This window comes from Microtus ochrogaster, linkage group LG8 (genome assembly GCF_000317375.1).
Source record: "Microtus ochrogaster isolate Prairie Vole_2 linkage group LG8, MicOch1.0, whole genome shotgun sequence".
Taxonomy (NCBI): domain Eukaryota; kingdom Metazoa; phylum Chordata; class Mammalia; order Rodentia; family Cricetidae; genus Microtus; species Microtus ochrogaster.
Window position 1 is genome coordinate 19,810,738 of NC_022033.1, and position 18,457 is coordinate 19,829,194.

The 18,457-nt window shown below is 38.2% G+C and overlaps 1 protein-coding gene across 8 annotated transcripts in view; it reads right to left on the reverse strand.

Annotated features, from left to right (window-relative positions):
• The window catches only part of Ralgapb (Ral GTPase activating protein non-catalytic beta subunit), a 93,495-nt gene that overhangs the window by 27,487 nt on the left and 47,551 nt on the right, over positions 1–18,457 (reverse strand). For all 8 annotated transcript variants that reach the window (XM_026787307.1, XM_005363006.3, XM_013352161.2 and 5 more), the window contains 6 exons: positions 17,361–17,543; positions 14,909–15,060; positions 9,204–9,391; positions 7,340–7,446; positions 5,402–5,554; positions 4,377–4,586 (listed from right to left, as the gene is read on the reverse strand). In XM_026787307.1, the coding sequence (XP_026643108.1) occupies positions 4,377–4,586; positions 5,402–5,554; positions 7,340–7,446; positions 9,204–9,391; positions 14,909–15,060; positions 17,361–17,543 (993 nt within the window). The remainder of the gene's footprint in view (positions 1–4,376; positions 4,587–5,401; positions 5,555–7,339; positions 7,447–9,203; positions 9,392–14,908; positions 15,061–17,360; positions 17,544–18,457) is intronic.

An 18,457-nucleotide genomic window follows, 5' to 3' on the forward strand; every position in this document is an offset into this window, starting at 1 on the left:
ATGCTTTATAAAATGTAAAAAAATTGAGATTTAATTTTATTTTACATATGTCATTTTGCCTGCATGTACGTATGTGCACTACATGTGTGCCTGTTGCCCATGGAGGCCAGAAGAGGACATAGAATACTCTGGGACTGGAGTTACGGGTGGTTGTTAGTAGCCATGTGGGTGTTGGGCATTCGCATCTGTGTCATCTAGAACAGCCTGTGCTCTTAAAAGCTGAGTCATCTCTCCAGCCCATGTAGAACTTTTTAAAATGTATTTTAAAAACTCATCCATTGCTCATACAGATGCAATAGTACAGTTACTTTGGAAGATAAGTGACAATTTCTTGCCAACTTACTGTCTTAAATACAATGTAGCAACTGCATAGTTTGCTATTTTTCCCCAATGAGAGGAAAAACATAACCACAGAAAATGATGGACATGAATTTTATAGCTGTTTCATTCATAACTGCCAACATGTACAAGCAGCCAAGATGTTTTTCAATAGGTGAATAGATAAACTGCTTATTAATAAAAATGAATGACATAAAATCCTAAAAAGACATGGAAGAATTTTAAATGCATTGTTGCTAAGTGGAAAAATAACAGTGTGAGACTACATTGTACATGATTCCAACCATATGCCATTCTGGAACAGGCAAAACACAGAAAATATCACAGAGACCAGTGTGTACAGGGATCTGTGGTGGCAGTGGGGACTCTGCACATGGGAGCATCCATTTGCCCATACATGCATATACACACAAAACCCATAATATTTTTGAAGTACTGCAAAGATGAGCACAGGTTATAACAATTTGCCAAAACCTATTGACCTATACAATACTGAACTCTAATGTAAATTAGAGACTTCAGTTTGTAACCCATGAGTACATGCTCATCTACTTAGCAAACATATCAATGCAAGTGTTAACATAGAAAACTCTGGGAGCAGGTGTAAAGGAGACCCTACACTTATTGCTTGGCTGTTCTAGAAGCCTAAAAGTTCTTGAAAAATACAAAATCCATTAGCTTTTAAAAATTCATTTTTGTTTCATTTTTTCTTCTAATCTCTTATCATCTTTGATCTTGCCGAGCAAAATTTTAACAAAACAAGGTTTTGACCATAGTGATTTTGTTATTTTTAGGAAAGTCACTCCCAGGGGTGATAAGAATTACTTTTTTTTCACACAGCAGGGATTCTGAGCTTGATCAGTTAATTTGATACTTAAAATTCCCACTAAGGGTTGGGAAACACACTGACCATAGACATTATCTTCCTGATATAAACAGAAGAGATGTCATATTAGAAGATTACAAACAGTTCCAGACTAATTCAAGGCAGATTTTGTTTCAATTTTTAGAGATGAGGTTTTGTGTATCCTTGCCTGATCTGGAACTCTTTTTTTTCTTTTCTTTTCTTTTTTTTTTTTTTCGAGACAGGGTGACAGGGTTTCTCTGTAGCTTTGGAGACTATCCTGGAACTAGCTCTTGTAAACCAGGTTGGCCTCGAACTCACAGAGATCCACCTGCCTCTTCTGGAACTCTTTTATATAGATCAGGCTGGCCTCAATCTCAGAGATCTACCGACCTCTGCTTCCCAAATGCTAGGATTAAAGGTATGCTCAGATTTTTGCAACTCAATGATTTTTCTTGAAATATAGTCAGACCTCCCAGTTTTCCTCTTTCACTCTGAAGTTGTGGATGAGGAACTATGGGTGTTGGCATGCTATAGACAACATATGAGCAGTCTTCACATATTTTTGTTTTTCTGTTTTGTTTCTTGTAGCTCCTCTACAAAATTGTGTTTGTGTGTGTGTTTTAAGGTAAATGTATTTCAAGTTAGTATTTCAGCTCGTGGAGTATTTTCACATTCCTTGGGTTGTGTGTATGTTTAATTGTTTATTTTTGAAACAGGATCTCACTATGTAGCCTTAGTTAGCCTAGAACTCAACTATGTAGACCAAGTTGGCCACAAACTCACAGACATTTACCTGCCTCTGTCTCCAGAGTGCTGGGATTAAAAGTGTACACTGCCACACTTAATTTCACACTGCAGTTAATTTTTTTTTTATTTTGTAAAGTATATGCATACATCTTTGTCAAGGTCAGAGGAGAACTTCTGGGAGTCAGCTCTCTACCACCCCTGTGGGACCCAGGATCAAACTCTGTAAAGGTCTTTTCACTGCACTAAGACATCAACAGTTTCATCACGGTGTACTTTGAGGTAGATTTTACAAACAGCCATTAACTTCTCAATGCATTTATTTTAAATATTTTATTGTTGGTTACCTAGTTAAGAAGTCATACTCCCTTCAAACAATTTCCTTTACAATAAAATATCTTAAGTAGTTTATTTTCATTTTTACTTCATTTTCTCATTTTAGTGTAAGATGTGGCCACAGGGGGAAATTTTCCTCAACATTTTTTTTATTAACAATTAAGGGCAAAAGTTAAACTCACTATCTAAAAATTTGTTATATATTGCCATATGGTCAAGGTACAAATTACCTGATTTTTACAAAAGTTGCTTCTAACTTGTTAGAGGGACTGACACTTTAAAGACCTTTAAGGTATGAACCCATACTATGCATAAATTTGGGGGTATTTTTAAGATCAGATCAATATTATTCTACAAAATCTTGATTTACTTTATTGTTTGTTGGAGTCACTAACATTTCTCAATAATCAATTCTCCTTACATTCTTTGACAAAAAAGAGAATACTTAACATACTGACTCAGAATTCAGCTAGTATTCTCTATTCAATACTTTTATTACATATATTCATAAAATTGGCTCGAAGTTGCTTTTTAAAGTACATAATATCTTATTAAATTATTAGATACTAAAGCTCATAAAAATAAACTTGTAACTTGCTAACTTTTTCTAAACTCTGGTAAAAAAATTTTAAATGAACATTATTTTCTTGATCTTAGCCAAAAGACTGAAAACATTATTTTCTTAAAACCTTAAATATTGGGGCTGGAGAGATGGCTCAGTGGTTAAGAGCACTGCCTGCTCTTCCAAAGGTCCTGAGTTCAATTCCCGGCAACCACATGGTGGCTCACAACCATCTGTAATGAGGTCTGGTGCCCTCTTCTGGCCTGCAGACATACATACAGACAGAATATTGTATACATAACAAATAAATAAATATTTTAAAAAAAAACTTAAATATTAAGTATGGTCTAGAACAACTAGTTCCAGGACAGGCTCCAAAGCTACAGAGAAACCCTGTCTCAAAAAAATACCAAAAAGAAAAAAAAATTCTAAAATATTACCATGAATAGAAAAACTACACTCTTAGAAATAAGACTATTAAAGGATTTAATAATTTTCATCCCAAATATTTGATTTACTGCTTCTACTATGGTACTTTAGGAATATCACTAATCATTTGTAGGCAGGATTTTTGTTTTGTGCCTTCCTTTACTTCTGTATCTACGATTTTCCACTATTTATTTGGAGAGAGTGTCTCACTATGAACTGGTTTGAAACACACTTTGTAGACCAGGCTAGACTCTAATTAAGAGATCTAGCTACCTGCTTTTGCCTCTCAAGCACTAGGATTAAAGGTGTTTGCCATCATTCCTGGTTCTTTCCTTTTCAATTTTAAAAGGTTCTGTGTTAACATTACATATCTCAAATTATTTTCTACAGTATAAAATATATTCTCTCTACATACTGAAATTCCAATAGAATAGTAATGTCTTTCCGCTTTCCTACAAAAACAAACAAATAAATGACCGACCTATGGCCAGGTCAGTTGCATAATTGTTCAGGCAAGTTATCTACCTAACTACTTATTTAGCTATCTACAATACGAGGGTATATTGCCTCAGGCTTTTTTTCTTTTAAAGCAGGCTCTCACTATGCGGCCCAGGCTGGTCTTGAACTTTGTCTCCACATTATAAGCACGAGCCACAATGATTAGCTAGTCTTACCAACTATACGACATAAGAATATGGCTTGTGTTACAATAGTACAGAATTGGGGCTGAGGATGTAACTTACTGGCAGGGTGCTTGCCTAGCATGTGCATGGCCCTGTATTCACTCAGAACTATAAACCAAGACCAAACATATAAATTAATAGAATAAAATTTTAGAGTACTACAGAATTAACTTGATTCTTTTACAGAGTGGCATGAAAAAGCCAGTTCAGATCTGAACTCATCACTGGAGTAACCCCTTCACAGGTGCATTTTCCTGGCATCCACACTGAACACAGCTGCAGCACAGGACTCCGCTGATTCGCATGCAGAGTATACAAGCTGGGGTTTTGTTCACTTGCTTTAAACCTTTCTTCATTTTGATAAAAATATTATAGCTATCATCAGCTGGTGATTAATTTATGAATATATTTATTCATAGAAGTTTCTAAAAATTACCTTCAATGCTTCTAAGGACAAAAATCCAAAATGAGAAAGGAAAAGACGGGCTGTTTGGAATTCCTGAGCAGGAGGAGGAGGCTTACAATCCGTAACAGGGTCAGGAAAGCTTCTCTTCTGCAATTCTCCCTCGCTCTGCTGTTCCAGGTGTATTTCATAAGCAATCTGCTGGGCCATACCACTCCTTAATTTTTCATGCCTCTCTTCTAACTGAAATAAGTCAGATATTTTTAAAACATTTTCTTAAAATGAAGTAAGCTTCTTTTAATTTTAAAACAAAAATAAAGCAACAAAGAAAATGATAAGTTTTGTTGATCAACATTATGTTTCAATTAGATACAAAGCACAGGATTAAACAAACATGGTTCAAAGTTAGACTTATATCCAAAAATTCTTCCCTAGTGCCTAACCAATTGTTTCGTCATCTCCTGGCTGTAAAGAACACTATTATCTCTGCTCTTGGAGGGGCAGAGCTGTTTTCTCACTGGACCCCCAGATGATTATCTTCACTCTACAGTATCTATCCTTGTGTATACTCACCTATATGGATTCCTTACCTTTTGATCAATCCTACTTTAAAGTTTTACCTCCTCATGTGTGAAAATACTTCCAAACAAACTGGATTAATTATACAACCACCTCAATCTTAATAACTTAAACCATGCTCCTGAGCCCCCGATGTGAGACACTTTCAAGGATTTTCTCTCCAATCCCAACCCCACTTCCTGTACTATCCAAATATCTGCCTTTGCTACCAGAGTTTGGTCATGTTATCATACTACTGAAATCTACTGCAAACATCCCAGGCAGCCAAGGATCCTGTCTCTAAAAGATGTTTAGTTCTTACCAACTGGTCCAAATCTACACATCCATCTTCTGCCATGTCAAATCTCCTAATTTCTACAAAAATGCAAGTCATCTTCTGCCTCTCCTCCCTAACACTAAATGTTATACCTGACCACATATACCATCTAAAAATGTTTGCATTTATCCTTTTAGGAAAAGCTAACAGTAACTTGTCTTACTTCTTCAGTGACAATTTCATGTAAATCTGGAATGCTCAAATCTGCTTTTACAAAAGGAATCTTGTCCACTTCTTCAGGAAATGGTCGATGTTTCACAGAATATTTAAATCCAACATCATTTTTAGGAACTGGCCGAGGTTCTGGCACAAAAAGCTGTCAAAATAACACAAATGACATTATAGGTATTACACATCATCCAACAACTACCTCCATGATGTGTCTTCAGCCATGTCTCTGGTCTACTTTAATGCTTCTATTTTCCTAGGCATGCACATCACCAACACTCAGCAAGAATCTGCACATGCTGTACATGTGGTACAAATAGGAAAGCTATATACTTTTATATACTTTTTTTATATACAGTGTGCTCAAAACTGTATAGTGTGCTCAATTTCATTTTTCTAAAAATGTTTGTCAACTTATAGATTTCATGACTAATAAATAGCTTTGGACCTCTACTGCTCAGGCCTCAGTCATCCACATTCAATTCTAAGTTAATGATTAAGGGAGTTTAGAGTTTTAAGACTCAAATTTCCAGCCAGGTGTGGTGGTGCAAACCTTTAATCCCAGCACTTGGGAGGCAAAGGCAGGCAGATCTCTGTGAGCTCCAGGCCAGCCTGCTCTACAGAGCAAGTTCCAGGACAGCAAGGGCTACACAGGGAAACCCTGTCTGAAAGAAAGAAAAGAAAGAAAGAAGAAAGAAAAGAAAGAAAGAGAGAAGAAAGAAGAAAGAAAGAAGAAAGGAAAGAAGAAAGAGAAAAGAAAGAAAAAGAACTCAAACTTGAAAATGTGCACTGCCCTAGGTTGTATCCTCCATGCAAAACAAAATGAAGACAAAAACAAAAAATAAAAAAAACCAAAGTTCCAGACTTCCTTTTTTTCCTAAGAGCTCTCCAGTCACTTCACACAACAAAATGTAAGTTCAGCTCCCCAGGCATCTCTAGAAAGTGTTCAATCAGAACCTTAGCTAAATTTACTATTACTAGAGCATGGGCCCTCGCTTGTACACGGCGTACTTGGACCTTCAGTGAATTCGGTGCCTTTCCTATTCTGCTCCCTCTGAGTCTTACAGAGTCACTGATGGAATACAATTAGCTCAGTTCACTAACAGACTCAGGGGTTAAATTTGGAGAGAATCCAAATGCTGGGGAAAAGAAAACTCTTAGAAAGTAATAATTTAAAAAGCAGTAAATTTTATACAGAAAGAAAAGTGAAGGAAATTCAGTAAATCATGAACTATCAAACTATGGCTAGCTCTTGCTGAAAAGTGACTACAAGGGATTTAACATTTATCTGAACTTTCCAACAAGTAGAAAATAACCATTTAATTTTAAATACTAAAAAATATTGCAGTAAACTGTATAGCATATTAGCAATTATACAGAATGAATCATACAAAACAATGAAACTACATGTCAGACCTCTCAAAGGCCTATGCAAACTTCTCCCATATGCATTATGTGTCTGACTTTTAAAGCTGCATAGAAGTGAGTTCGATGCCAGCCTGGTCTACAAGAGCTAGTTCCAGGACAAAAACCAAAAGCTATGGAGAAACCCTGTTTCGAAAAATCAAAAAAAAAAAAAAAAAGTAAATAAATAAGTAAAAAATAAAGCTGCATAGAAATATGCCTGGGACCACTGTTTGGAATAGTAGTCCTTATTCCTAATTGAGTATCAGCATCACTGGAAAAACTTTTGAAAACTACCCTTGCTTTATAGACACCTGTAACAAGTTCAGTAGACCCAGAATTCTAAGTTCCTAAGATGATTCTTAAGTAAATTCATTGACAGAGGACCTTGCCAGGGATCAGAAACATATAACCTGTGACTTTCTGTTGGAATGTTATTTAGTCTTTAAATCACACACGGACACACACGCGCACAATCATATGCACCCATATATATGTACTCACTCACACACTGTAACTTCTGATGTACCTTCTGATTTGCTTTTGCTCCTCTGGGTAAAAGGCAAAGCTGCTGAGCCCAAGCAAGTCTTCCCGACATTCCCCGGACCAGCACAGTGACAGAGGGGAAAAAATCGTCTAGAATAAAATTGATATAAAAAAACTTTTACTTCAGATAACAACTATATAATACACAACCTGCTATCACCTGCAGAACACTTCAGATCAAAGCCCTAGCACAGTGCCTCCTAAATGGCAAAGCCATGGCTAAGCACCATGACTACCACCCCACTCTGGACCAACTCTAGTTTGACTCTCCTAACATCCTCACATTCCTCTACACGTATGTTTTGATGAAATGGTATCTATCATGGCAAACACTCTTAAACTTCCAGTGCTGAAGACAACTTTTATGAAAGAAAACAGGCTGGCTATCTATAGTGTTGACAGACATTTGCTCTTAAGAGATCAGGGTCCTGCTACTATAGGCAGACACTGTTTCCTCCCAGCAGAAGATCAGGGACATGTAAAAGTTCGGGATCCATTTTATTCCCTTTCATTGTCTCAGTTACGAGAATCAAAAGTGGTTCAAACTCTCTCATTTCTTCTGTTATTAACTATTTCAATAAACAATCTTAATTGTATAAAAATTGTTAATTTTTTAATTTTATTTTTTGTAGACTACCTATGCAGTAAAGTTACTTGTAATAAGAGTAAGGCAAGCCTAAAAAACCTTGCAAGAGAACCCAGAAGCTTAAAGGGGACACTAAGATTCTGTAGGCTGTTCAGCAAATGACTTAGGGGTAGGAGGATGGTAAAATAATGAAAAGTAGGCAGCAAGGAGAGAAAGCCAGGCAAGCCTTAGCTCTGGGGTAAAGAAGGCAGAGTTGACCAATGATGAATAGTGCCATTCTATTTCATACAAATGTCACTAAACTTAACCACGCTATGATGGAAATAGTGTCCTTCTATTGCAACCAGGGCTAGGTTTCTCATCTTGTAGAATTATGACATCCTGCTTATAGTCAACAGAAGCTGTACAGGACTCAAAGACTCCGCTTACCTTTGCATGTGTCTTTAGTCACTGAGGAAGTCCTATTGTGGTGGGACAACAACAGAAAATAGTATTGTTTGGAAAACCTGCATTTGAATCCTAGTTATATACTTCTCAAGTTACCCTAAGTAAATCACGCACCCTCTGTGAGCCTCATAACTGTGGGATAGTGCATGTCTTGTCAATAAACAGTCACTGAAGTTTTTTCGCCAGATCACATCTACATGCTTAAGGATGAACACTATGGTGCAAGGAGGGCAGTGGGAAGGGGAAGCACATTTTTGAACTGCCAAAGGGGATATCAGACCAGGTAGAAAGAAAATGCAACAAATCAACATAAGAAATTAATAAGGCCTTGCATTTAGATGTACTGGGAGGAATACAGAGGAAAGATCCAAGAGTCACTGGGGTAGTAGAGACATTGAGACTAATTATGTAAGGAAGTGACAGGAGGAGGAAACAAAGATGACTATCTCAAATTTCTAGCCTGTGTGGGCAGTAGTAACCAAAACAGAACAAGTATGGGTGAAGGGAAAGGGAGTAGAGAGGCAGATCCAAGGTTCACAAGGAAAGAAAGACCGACAATGACTTTTATATATAGTAAATATAAAATACCTCTCTAACGTAAACTTTACATCAAAGTTTGAGACACTTTTTCAAGCATACATAAATAATCTTTAAACAGTTCTACTTCATTGACACATTCTATTTTCTGACCTCTGTTTCTCCAGTGGTTTATCTTTCTGACAAATAGTTACTTGGAATTCAGACTGTGCTTGCCTGGGAAAACTGAGAACACATTGTTTGAGCAGTAGAGAAAGCTAAGAGTGCTACAACTTACTCTGCTCATTTCCAAGCGGTTGCTCCAGCATTGCCAGGATGACACTGTTATCCAAGACAAAGTACCGGAAGCTATGCTTGTTTATGGTTGGCAGCCTGGAGTATTTGATGAGAGTGGTCTCATTCACCAGACTACAAGGAGAGGCAGGACCACTGGGTGAAGGAAACGCGCCAAGCAACTGCATGATACTACGGAGAATGGAATAAAGAACAATTAATTCCTAAAGAAAATTCTAACTTGACCTTTTCAATCTATATATCCTTCTGCTCCTCTGAATTAACTGGACACAGTTATGCTTCCTCTTCACAGGTCAGATTTATTCTTTGTAGCAAAAAATACCCTGGCATGCTGGGTAGAATCTGTACCCCAAGAATGAAAGGTCTTCTCCCAGATGTTGTGGGTGTTGACGTCCACACTCAGATGCAGAGTAACAATAGCCACAGCTTTCAACTGACCTACGAACTGCCCTCAGCCATGTATGCCTCACTGGGGGCCACTGCTTCTTTCAGGACTAGACCACATTCAACTACTAGTTAGTCCAAGGTTCCTAGGTACCAGTTCCCCTCCCCCAGCTGGAAAGAACATTCAAGGTCAAGTCAGCTTGAGCATTTTGTTGCAACTGCCTCTACTGTCCAGCACTTTTGTTCTTCTGCCTGCCCAGTCCTGCTTCATCCCATATTGCAAGCAAATTTCTCTCTTTTACCCAATGAAATATTGCAAGCAAATTTCTCTCTTTTACCCAGGGAATATGATGGACTACAGTTCCAAATCAGGAAACTCCTAAATACACATTTAAAATTCTGCTTATGTGCTCCAGGTTTCTGGATTATGACAGCCAAGTATCTTGGGCTAAGAAAAGGATAAAAAGATCAGCCAGACCCCATCACTTTTCAGAAAAGGAAATGTAAAACTCCAAAGAGCTAAGTGATTATTAAGAGGCCAAAAATCCCAGGACTTGCTGACTACTTCCTGCATGTCCTGGAATAAATATATCCTCATTTCAAGTAAGGAATCTGAGGCACTAAGAGTTAAATCTCAAACTGTCATAAATAAATCTATGACACAAAATGCTTTATCAAGCAGAGTTCCACTGATCAAGACTTACCATTCAGAAACGTTTGCATGTATACACCATGTGTATATACTTAATGTACACATAGAGAGAGGGGGGAATAAAAATTTCTGCATACAAGCAATGAAATAAGTACCATCATTATTTCCATTTTTATTACCATTTATTATTCATTTATAATACACTGATGCTCAAAGGAAAAGCATTCTGTATTTAAACAGATTTTTACCATGTAGTATCAATGTGGCCTTTCATATGCATCCCATACAGAAAACTACTCAACACCTTTGTGTATGTGCACACATATGAATGTGTGTTGCGTGTGTGTTATATGCATACATGGGAGTTGTATATGTGGAGGAAATGAAGAGTCCTGTTCTATCATTTCCTACCTTAATCCCTTAAGACTGTGTCTCTTAATAACTATGGAACTAGGCTGGCAGCCAATAAGTCCCAGTGATCTTCCTGTCTCTGACTTCCCTTTCAGCACTGATATCACAGGAATGCACACAGCCATGTCTAGTTTTCCACATGGGTACTGGAGATCTGAACCCAGGAACTCAGGCTTGTTCAGCAAACGCTCTTACTCACTGAGCCATCTCCACAATCCTTAACTTATCAAATTAATTAATCCTTAATTTATCAATCAATCTTCATCTTGGACACCTTGGCCTCAGCTAAGATCTCTGATGATGGAAGGCACTGTTTTCTAGCAGATGTCTTCCTTGCAATTTTCACTCCCCCTAAGACGACTGCTACAATTCAAGGAATGAGGGAACTCAGGAAGTTCAGGACTCTAATGACTGTGGAAAACAGGAGTCATCCAGGAGACTAGTACCAAGAAAATACAGCTTTGACTTTCTCAAGCAGAACAGAGACAGATGTCACAAAGCCCACAGACCAGGTGAGCTTGTCATGTTCCATGGAAGATCTATGATGTATCAAACAGGCCTTTGGAAGAGGTTATGCGGCTTTAGATGAAATTATTACCAGCCTCATCACATTCTTCTTTTCCTGGTAGTGACTAGACTAGAATGTTGAGTAAACATTTCTGAAATTATGACAAGTACTTGACTGTGTCATAATAAACCTGTAGATAAAGTTTAAACATAGTTGTGAACCTCCAGAGAGTCTCTGCTGATATGTTCTGAGGTTCAACCTCTGCTTTCTATAAGCAGTGTTCAGACAACAACACACAAAACAAACTCATAATATTTGTTCATGCCTGTATGCTAATACCTAGAAAGCTGAGGCAGGAGGATTGACATGAATTTGAGGCCAGCCTGGGCTTTAAAAAGTTGAGAATCTGCCTCAAAAACAAACAAGAACCAGGAAGATGGCTCAGTGGGCAGAGACTGTTGTTATCAATTCCAACAAGCAGAGTTGGAGTCCCTGGAACTCACATGAAATGGATTTGAAAAGATTCTCAAAAGTTGTCTCTGACATCCACATGCCCATGCATACATATGAATACATGCTTTGTTTTTAAAAAGAGCAGAGTGTGGTAGTGCACACATTTAATCCCAGCACTTGGGAGGCAGAGGCAAAAGGATCTCTGAGAATTCAAGGGCAGCCTGGTCTACACAGTGAGTTCTAGGACAGCCAAAAGAACTGCATAGTGAGACCCTGTCGTGGAGGAGGGGAAAAGCAAAATAATTAAAGAAAAAAAAAACCTATAAAAGACTAGAACTTAATCTGCAGATATCATCTATCAGAATAAGAGTTAGGTTTTAAAAAGACTAGAGATAATGTGGAATATTTATAAAAAGAAATTTCAACACTGTGCAAATAAGCACAGGATGAGAACAACAGATGAAAAGGAAACATGAAAAGGCAAGAGTCCAGTTAACTCAATGTGACTCTCCAGTGAGCAAAGTCTTCTTGCTGTCTCCCAATAAAGGTTGATGAAACATACTGTTCTATAGAGTCTGAAGACATTTGGATCCCATATAGTACACTGTACTCAGTGATCCTCCTGTGAGAGATACATGGTCAAAGCTATACAGCTGGGTGACAGGATGATAAAGGTACTCAAATGCATGTAATACCAAAACCATGTGAAGGCAGTAGCAGAAAGGAACCAGAGCAACATAAACACTGTCTTTGTATACTGCTCCTGCCTGGAGAAAGAATTACTACCAAAAGTCTCAATAAGAACCAATGAGAACAAGTTAACATAAGAGATTTTAGTTTGATATAGAACATCAAGCTTTTAATAATTAAAATAAATCTTAGGGGCTAGACTCTAAACCCAAATTAAATGCTAAGCATAAGCATTTAGTAAATATGCCTTAAGCAAAAGAACCACTGAAATGACTTCTAAGAGCACAAATTCTGAATTTATACTTTTAATATGCCAACATTATGTTATCAAAGACAAATGGGCATGTACCAAAAAAACTTGGTATGACTGTAACAGTATGGAACTCCACCTTATGTGAGACAGGCAGACAATGAGTGTGGAGGTAGTGAAAACCACTGTCCTTCAAAAATCAGAATAATAAAAAGGTTAGTACAAGTAGCTAGTAGTGAGCATTGAACAGTAGGTAATGTTTGAAATACAGGAGAGATGCATAAGCAGGTATAAACATGCCCAGTTCACCACTTTTAAGTAGCCCAACTATGGCAAGGGAGTGTTAGGGAGCAGTGGTGGGAGAAATCAAGCCACCTCCCTGACCCTCCACTAGAATTCAGACATGTTAGGAAACCAGAGATCTACTTGAGGTTTTTAACCACTCAAGCAGTAGGATGAAATAGCGTTGAAGAAGAGTTTAGCCACAGAGTGCAGGACAAACAGGAAGAGTTAGACTGGAAACAGAAATCATGCAAGAAGTAAAGTGACCTAGTACAGAATACTATCTCAGGCTTCTGGGGACAGTGAGAGACCTTACAAAGTCTGCTCGACTTAGTTGCTGGACTCATGAGGAATGACAGAGACATAAATCCGGGGGAGGGGGACTGAAAACAATGGTGGCAGCTGGGCATAGTGGCAAATGCACTTGGGAGGCAGAGGCAGAAGGATCTCTGTGAGTTTGAGGTCAGCCTGGTCTACAGAGTGAGTTCCAGGACGGCCAAATATAGTGAAACCCTGCCTCAAAAAAAGTCAAAACAAAACAACCAATGGTGATGCTGACAAAAAAGCAGCAACTGTGAGAGAATAGAAAACTGACTGGGAACATTCTCCACCATGATGGAACACTGCACTGCTGAAGAGTGGAAACTAAAGACATTGTGGTGAACTGGCTAATAGAGACAAGACAGCAAAAAAATGAAGACAGAGCTGAAGGACAACTATAGGCTGAAGGAAAAAGACCCCAGGCACACAGGCAGCCCCCAGCGGCAACCATACTCTCACAGAGACAACAGGCTGAAGTGGAACAGGTTTCCTGCAGCACAAAGAACTCAAGAACTCTTAGTGAGTAAAGATTCTCTTTGCTTGTCTCTCAGCCTTCTTCCTCTTCCTGACACATTATCAAGTCCCGATGCTGTGGAACTTTAAGGCTCCCTGCCCAGGTGTGACACAAGCACATACTGTCATCACCAATTTTCTAGCTATTAGTTAAACCTCAACAAATGTATTCAAAGTCTAGCCGTTATCATAGAGCACAGCTCTAAACAAAAGCAAGCATACTGAGAATTATGACTGAAGCCAAGAACAACAGAAACAAATCCAACTAATCTGAATATAACCCAAAGGACACTGCACTCACAAAGGATGTCAGGATCTTAGGCAGAGCTGATTTACACACAATCTTCCAGCCAGCCCTTACTAACCTGACACTCTTCCTTCCTTTAGTTCTGTTTTCCTAGGTTTTTGTTCATACTCTTTGCATGAGCCATATCTTTACATATTCTAGGAAACAATGCAATCTCTACTTATGCAGACTATTCAATCTGCAGATGCACCCAAATCCAGTCCTCTTTCCCGTCCCCCCATCCAACAAGCACAAAGGACTTTCTCAGCTCTTTCTGCCACTCTTTCAAAGAAACAACCTCTTGTTTCCATGTGGCAAACATTCTTAATTGCCTGCAATGCTGCTCACAGCTCAAACGTTACCCATCCTCTCAGTCTCCATCAATGTAGTTCCATAACTCATTCACTCACTCCCAGTTCCCTGCCATTTTATTTGTAACTCTTCTTTTGGGGTACTTACTATCCACCAATATTGAAAGACTTTGTACCAGATAGTACTCATTAGGTAACTGAATCTGATTTATCTGCATGATTCTATTACCAAGCTCTTAAAAGGGAGTTAAAAAAAAAAAAAATCTTAGCTGCATAGAACATGAAAGATGTAGAAGAGACCAGCACTGGGTAGCAGATCTGATGCTGTGTCACATCTCCTCTCTAGGTTAAACCATCAAAGGAGATGAAGTAGCTCTAAGATAATTCCTAGCTCCAATATGAGTTGACTGAGTTATCAGTTACTATGGAAATGCAAAGATCCCAAATTTCTGGTTTCTTGTTGATCTAAGAATAAATACAAAAAGGGTATTCCCTTTCCATTTTGTGTCTGGAGACGCAGTACCCTACAGGGACTGAGTTACTCCGTGCTGAACAAGGAAGACAGAGCAGCACAGAACACTGCTGCCCTGTCTGTTACAGCTCAGTCTTCAGCAGCTGCTTCCATACCATGTTAAAGTGGCTTCTGCAGCATCCTTTACCCTCATGGACGCAGGGTTTGGCTCCTTATCGCCTTTGTACTTGACCTCTTGCTCACTGTTTTTGGACTTGCTTCCTGAGATACCCAGTTCTACAATCTCCAATACTTCCTTAAGGCAATCCTAGAAGTAGGAAAAGACAATGATTTTTTTAAAATATTTTTCAAACACATTTATTTATTTAAGAGAGGGTGTATGTGTGTTTGTGTACAAATCAAGGGCAGAGAACAATTTTTGAGAGCTGGCTCTCTCCTTGTACCATATAAAACTCAATGATCAAAATCAAGTCATCAGACTTGGGGGCAAGCACTCTTACCTGGTGAGCCATCTCACAACCTCAGGTTGGTTAAGAGAAGACAAGGAAACCATAACAATGGTTATGTTTTAGGGTAATGTTCCAGTTGCTAATGCTCTTTAACAGATATGTTTGCATCATAATAAAATAAATTTATACTTCCATTAAGTTTCTCTTAAAAGAACTAAATTTGTATGTTCAGAAGAAGACTAAAGATAGGTTTTAATTTTATAAATTACAGAGCTCACAAAATTGTCAAGGAATGAGTAAAATAGATTCCGAAGAAAATTCTGCCAAACCCAGATGGTAAATATACCAAAGAGGTTAATTATTCTTTTTTTTTTTTTTGGTTTTTTGAGACAGGGTTTCTTTGTGGGTTTTGGGCCTGTCCTGGAACTAGCTCTGTAGACCAGGCTGGTCTCGAACTCACAGAGATCCACCTGCCTCTGCCTCCCGAGTGCTGGGATTAAAGGCATGGGCCACCATCGCCCGGCTAATTATTCATTTTTTGAGGCAGGATCTCACTATGGAGTTCAGGCTGGCCTCAAACTCACTATGTAGCCCAAGCTGACCCTGAACCCAGGACCTCTGCTTCTTAAGTGCTAGGATTACAGGCAGTTGTTATCATCCCCAACATCAATGACTAACATTTTAAAATAATTTCTATTTAAAACTGTTTTGTATAACAGAGTTTCACGTAGCCCAGGCTGGCCTCTAACTCGTTATATAGCCAGAGTTGACCTTGACCTTCTGATCCTTCTTCTACCTGCCAAGTACCTGCAATTACAAATAGGCACCACCATAGCTGGTTAATGTAGTGCTAGGGATTAAGCTGAGTGCTTCAAAAATGCTAAGCAAGCATTGTATTAAACTTGGCTACAAGTCTAGTACAATTTTTGATATCATAACTTTGAAAGCCGTGATGAAAATAACTCAGATTTTATCAACAAAATTACTTACAAAGATCTCTTCCTTTCTAAATATCAGTGATCTTGGGAAGCTCTCATGTCACTGAGCTTATTATGCCTGCTTCCCTCTAAGGTACAGTGGGGAAAAAAGACTAGATATCTGTGCCCATTTAAAATTGCAGAAATCTGTGAGAAATATGATGTTTCAATAAAAGTAACTTGTATAGCCAAACTGTGCCCTAGCTTTGTAGATTCACAACTAAGTGCCCGTCTTTGATAATAGGAAACCAAATAGCTTTAATAGCTATCTCCAGTCTTCCATCCTATAAAAAAAAAATAGTACTTTTCCAGATACAGCAGTTGCATATATGAGCCCATAGCGACTGTGAAAGCATACAAAAGGCTTGAGTTTGTTCAACCAAAATTTCAGCACAAAGATGATAGAAATAGGCAGAAATTATTATCACTAGTTGGGGAACTATAGGCATATGTGATCATATATGATAGCTGCTAGGAGTGACAGAATCAACTTTCTTCAATGACAGGATCAGTGGTAGGCTGACCACACTCTAGGGCAGACCCATTACCAATAGTAGCTAGGAAACACAAACTGAACTCAATAGATGAGAAAAAAAATCTCAAAATTGGGTAGGAAGTGAGGGTAGGTCTTGGTAAAAGAAGATGATATGCTGAAAATACAGTTTGAATTTTTACTATAATTAATGAGAATATCATTTTTTATAAAAGAAAAATTAGGCAAGATCATCTCTTTCATAAAGAATTTTTCTGAGCCAGGCGATGGTGGCACACGCCTTTAATCCCAGCACTGGCCGACTGCACTGGTATACAATGTAACTGCACACAGAACTGATGGCACGCTTCCGGAGACAGAGGCAGGTGGATCTCTGGGAGTTCAAGGCCAGCCTGGTCTACAAGAGCTAGTTCCGGGACAGGCACCAAAGCTACAGAGAAACCCTGTCTCGAAAAACCAAAAAAAAAAAAAAAAAAAAAAAAAAAGAATTTTTCTGTGGAATTATTGGAAACAAATCTAAGCACGATGACAGTTTATAAATTATGCTCAAAAGATAAGTGTCCTACTGAAATCAAACAAGTACATTCAAAGTATATGACACTGTATTTAAATTCAGATATTCTCTTTTAAAAGGTATTTTCCCAACAGTTTTATTCCTACTTTGTGTTTCAAGACTGAATAAGCTCACCTTTTCATCCAGCATATCAGGGTGCTCTGTCAGCCAGACACAGAGACACTGAAATGCTGCCACTATCATGGAGTGCAGATCCCGGGAGTGAAGAGGAGCTGGCCGACTGCACTGGTATACAATGTAACTGCACACAGAACTGATGGCACGCTTCCGGTCTCCCAAGTCAACCATCACCTTCACCTAAGCATGTCCATTTAAGGAACAAAATCAGTTAGTCAGGAGCCACTACACCAAGCATTTGCCCTACAACTGAGCCTATCTGATAATGTGATAAAACACAGAGGCCTTGTTTTAAAATATTATTTATATACAGGAACAGAGTATTACAGATATACTATAAAAAAAGGTGACATTCTCAAACCCTAAGACAGTACTTTAACATGGTTGTTTACACCTTAAAACTCAAAGCTCTTGAGTGCACTTACGCGTATTGTAAAATGTGTAGGAATGGCCAGCAATGGAATATGTGTGTGCTTTTAAAGTCCCTAACCCAACCTCATAGTGATGGTTTTTGCTCTCCACAAAGTCTAGTGAAATGGCTTAGCAGTTCAATTACGAATTACAGTAAGCTAAATGTTCAAAATATGTAACAGCCTGGTCTAGAAAAGCTAGTTTCAGGACAGGAACCAAAAGCTATGGAGAAACCCTGTCTCGAAAATCAAAAAACAAAAAAAACAAAAAAAAAACCCACAAAATATGTAACCTAAAAAAAAAAAAACCATCACTACAATCAGAAAATGAATATAAACATCACCCCCAAATGTCCTCATGCACCTCTATAAGCTTTCTCCCATGCCTCTTGTCCCCCTCTGTGAGGTACTGCTTATCTGTTATTATAATAGATCAGACTACAGTATCTACTTTGGGGAAAGATATTTAACATAATTAATTACTTCCAGATGTATCTACTTTTTGTAATGCTTCTTTTCATTGAGTATATTCCAGTGTATGAATACAGCACAATTCGTCTACCCAGTAATCTGTTAATAGACATCTAGGTTATCTCCATCCCATGGATATTACAAATATAGTTGCTATGAAGATCCATGTCATTGACTGGATGCATGTTCTCTTATATACTGGGACTGGAATAA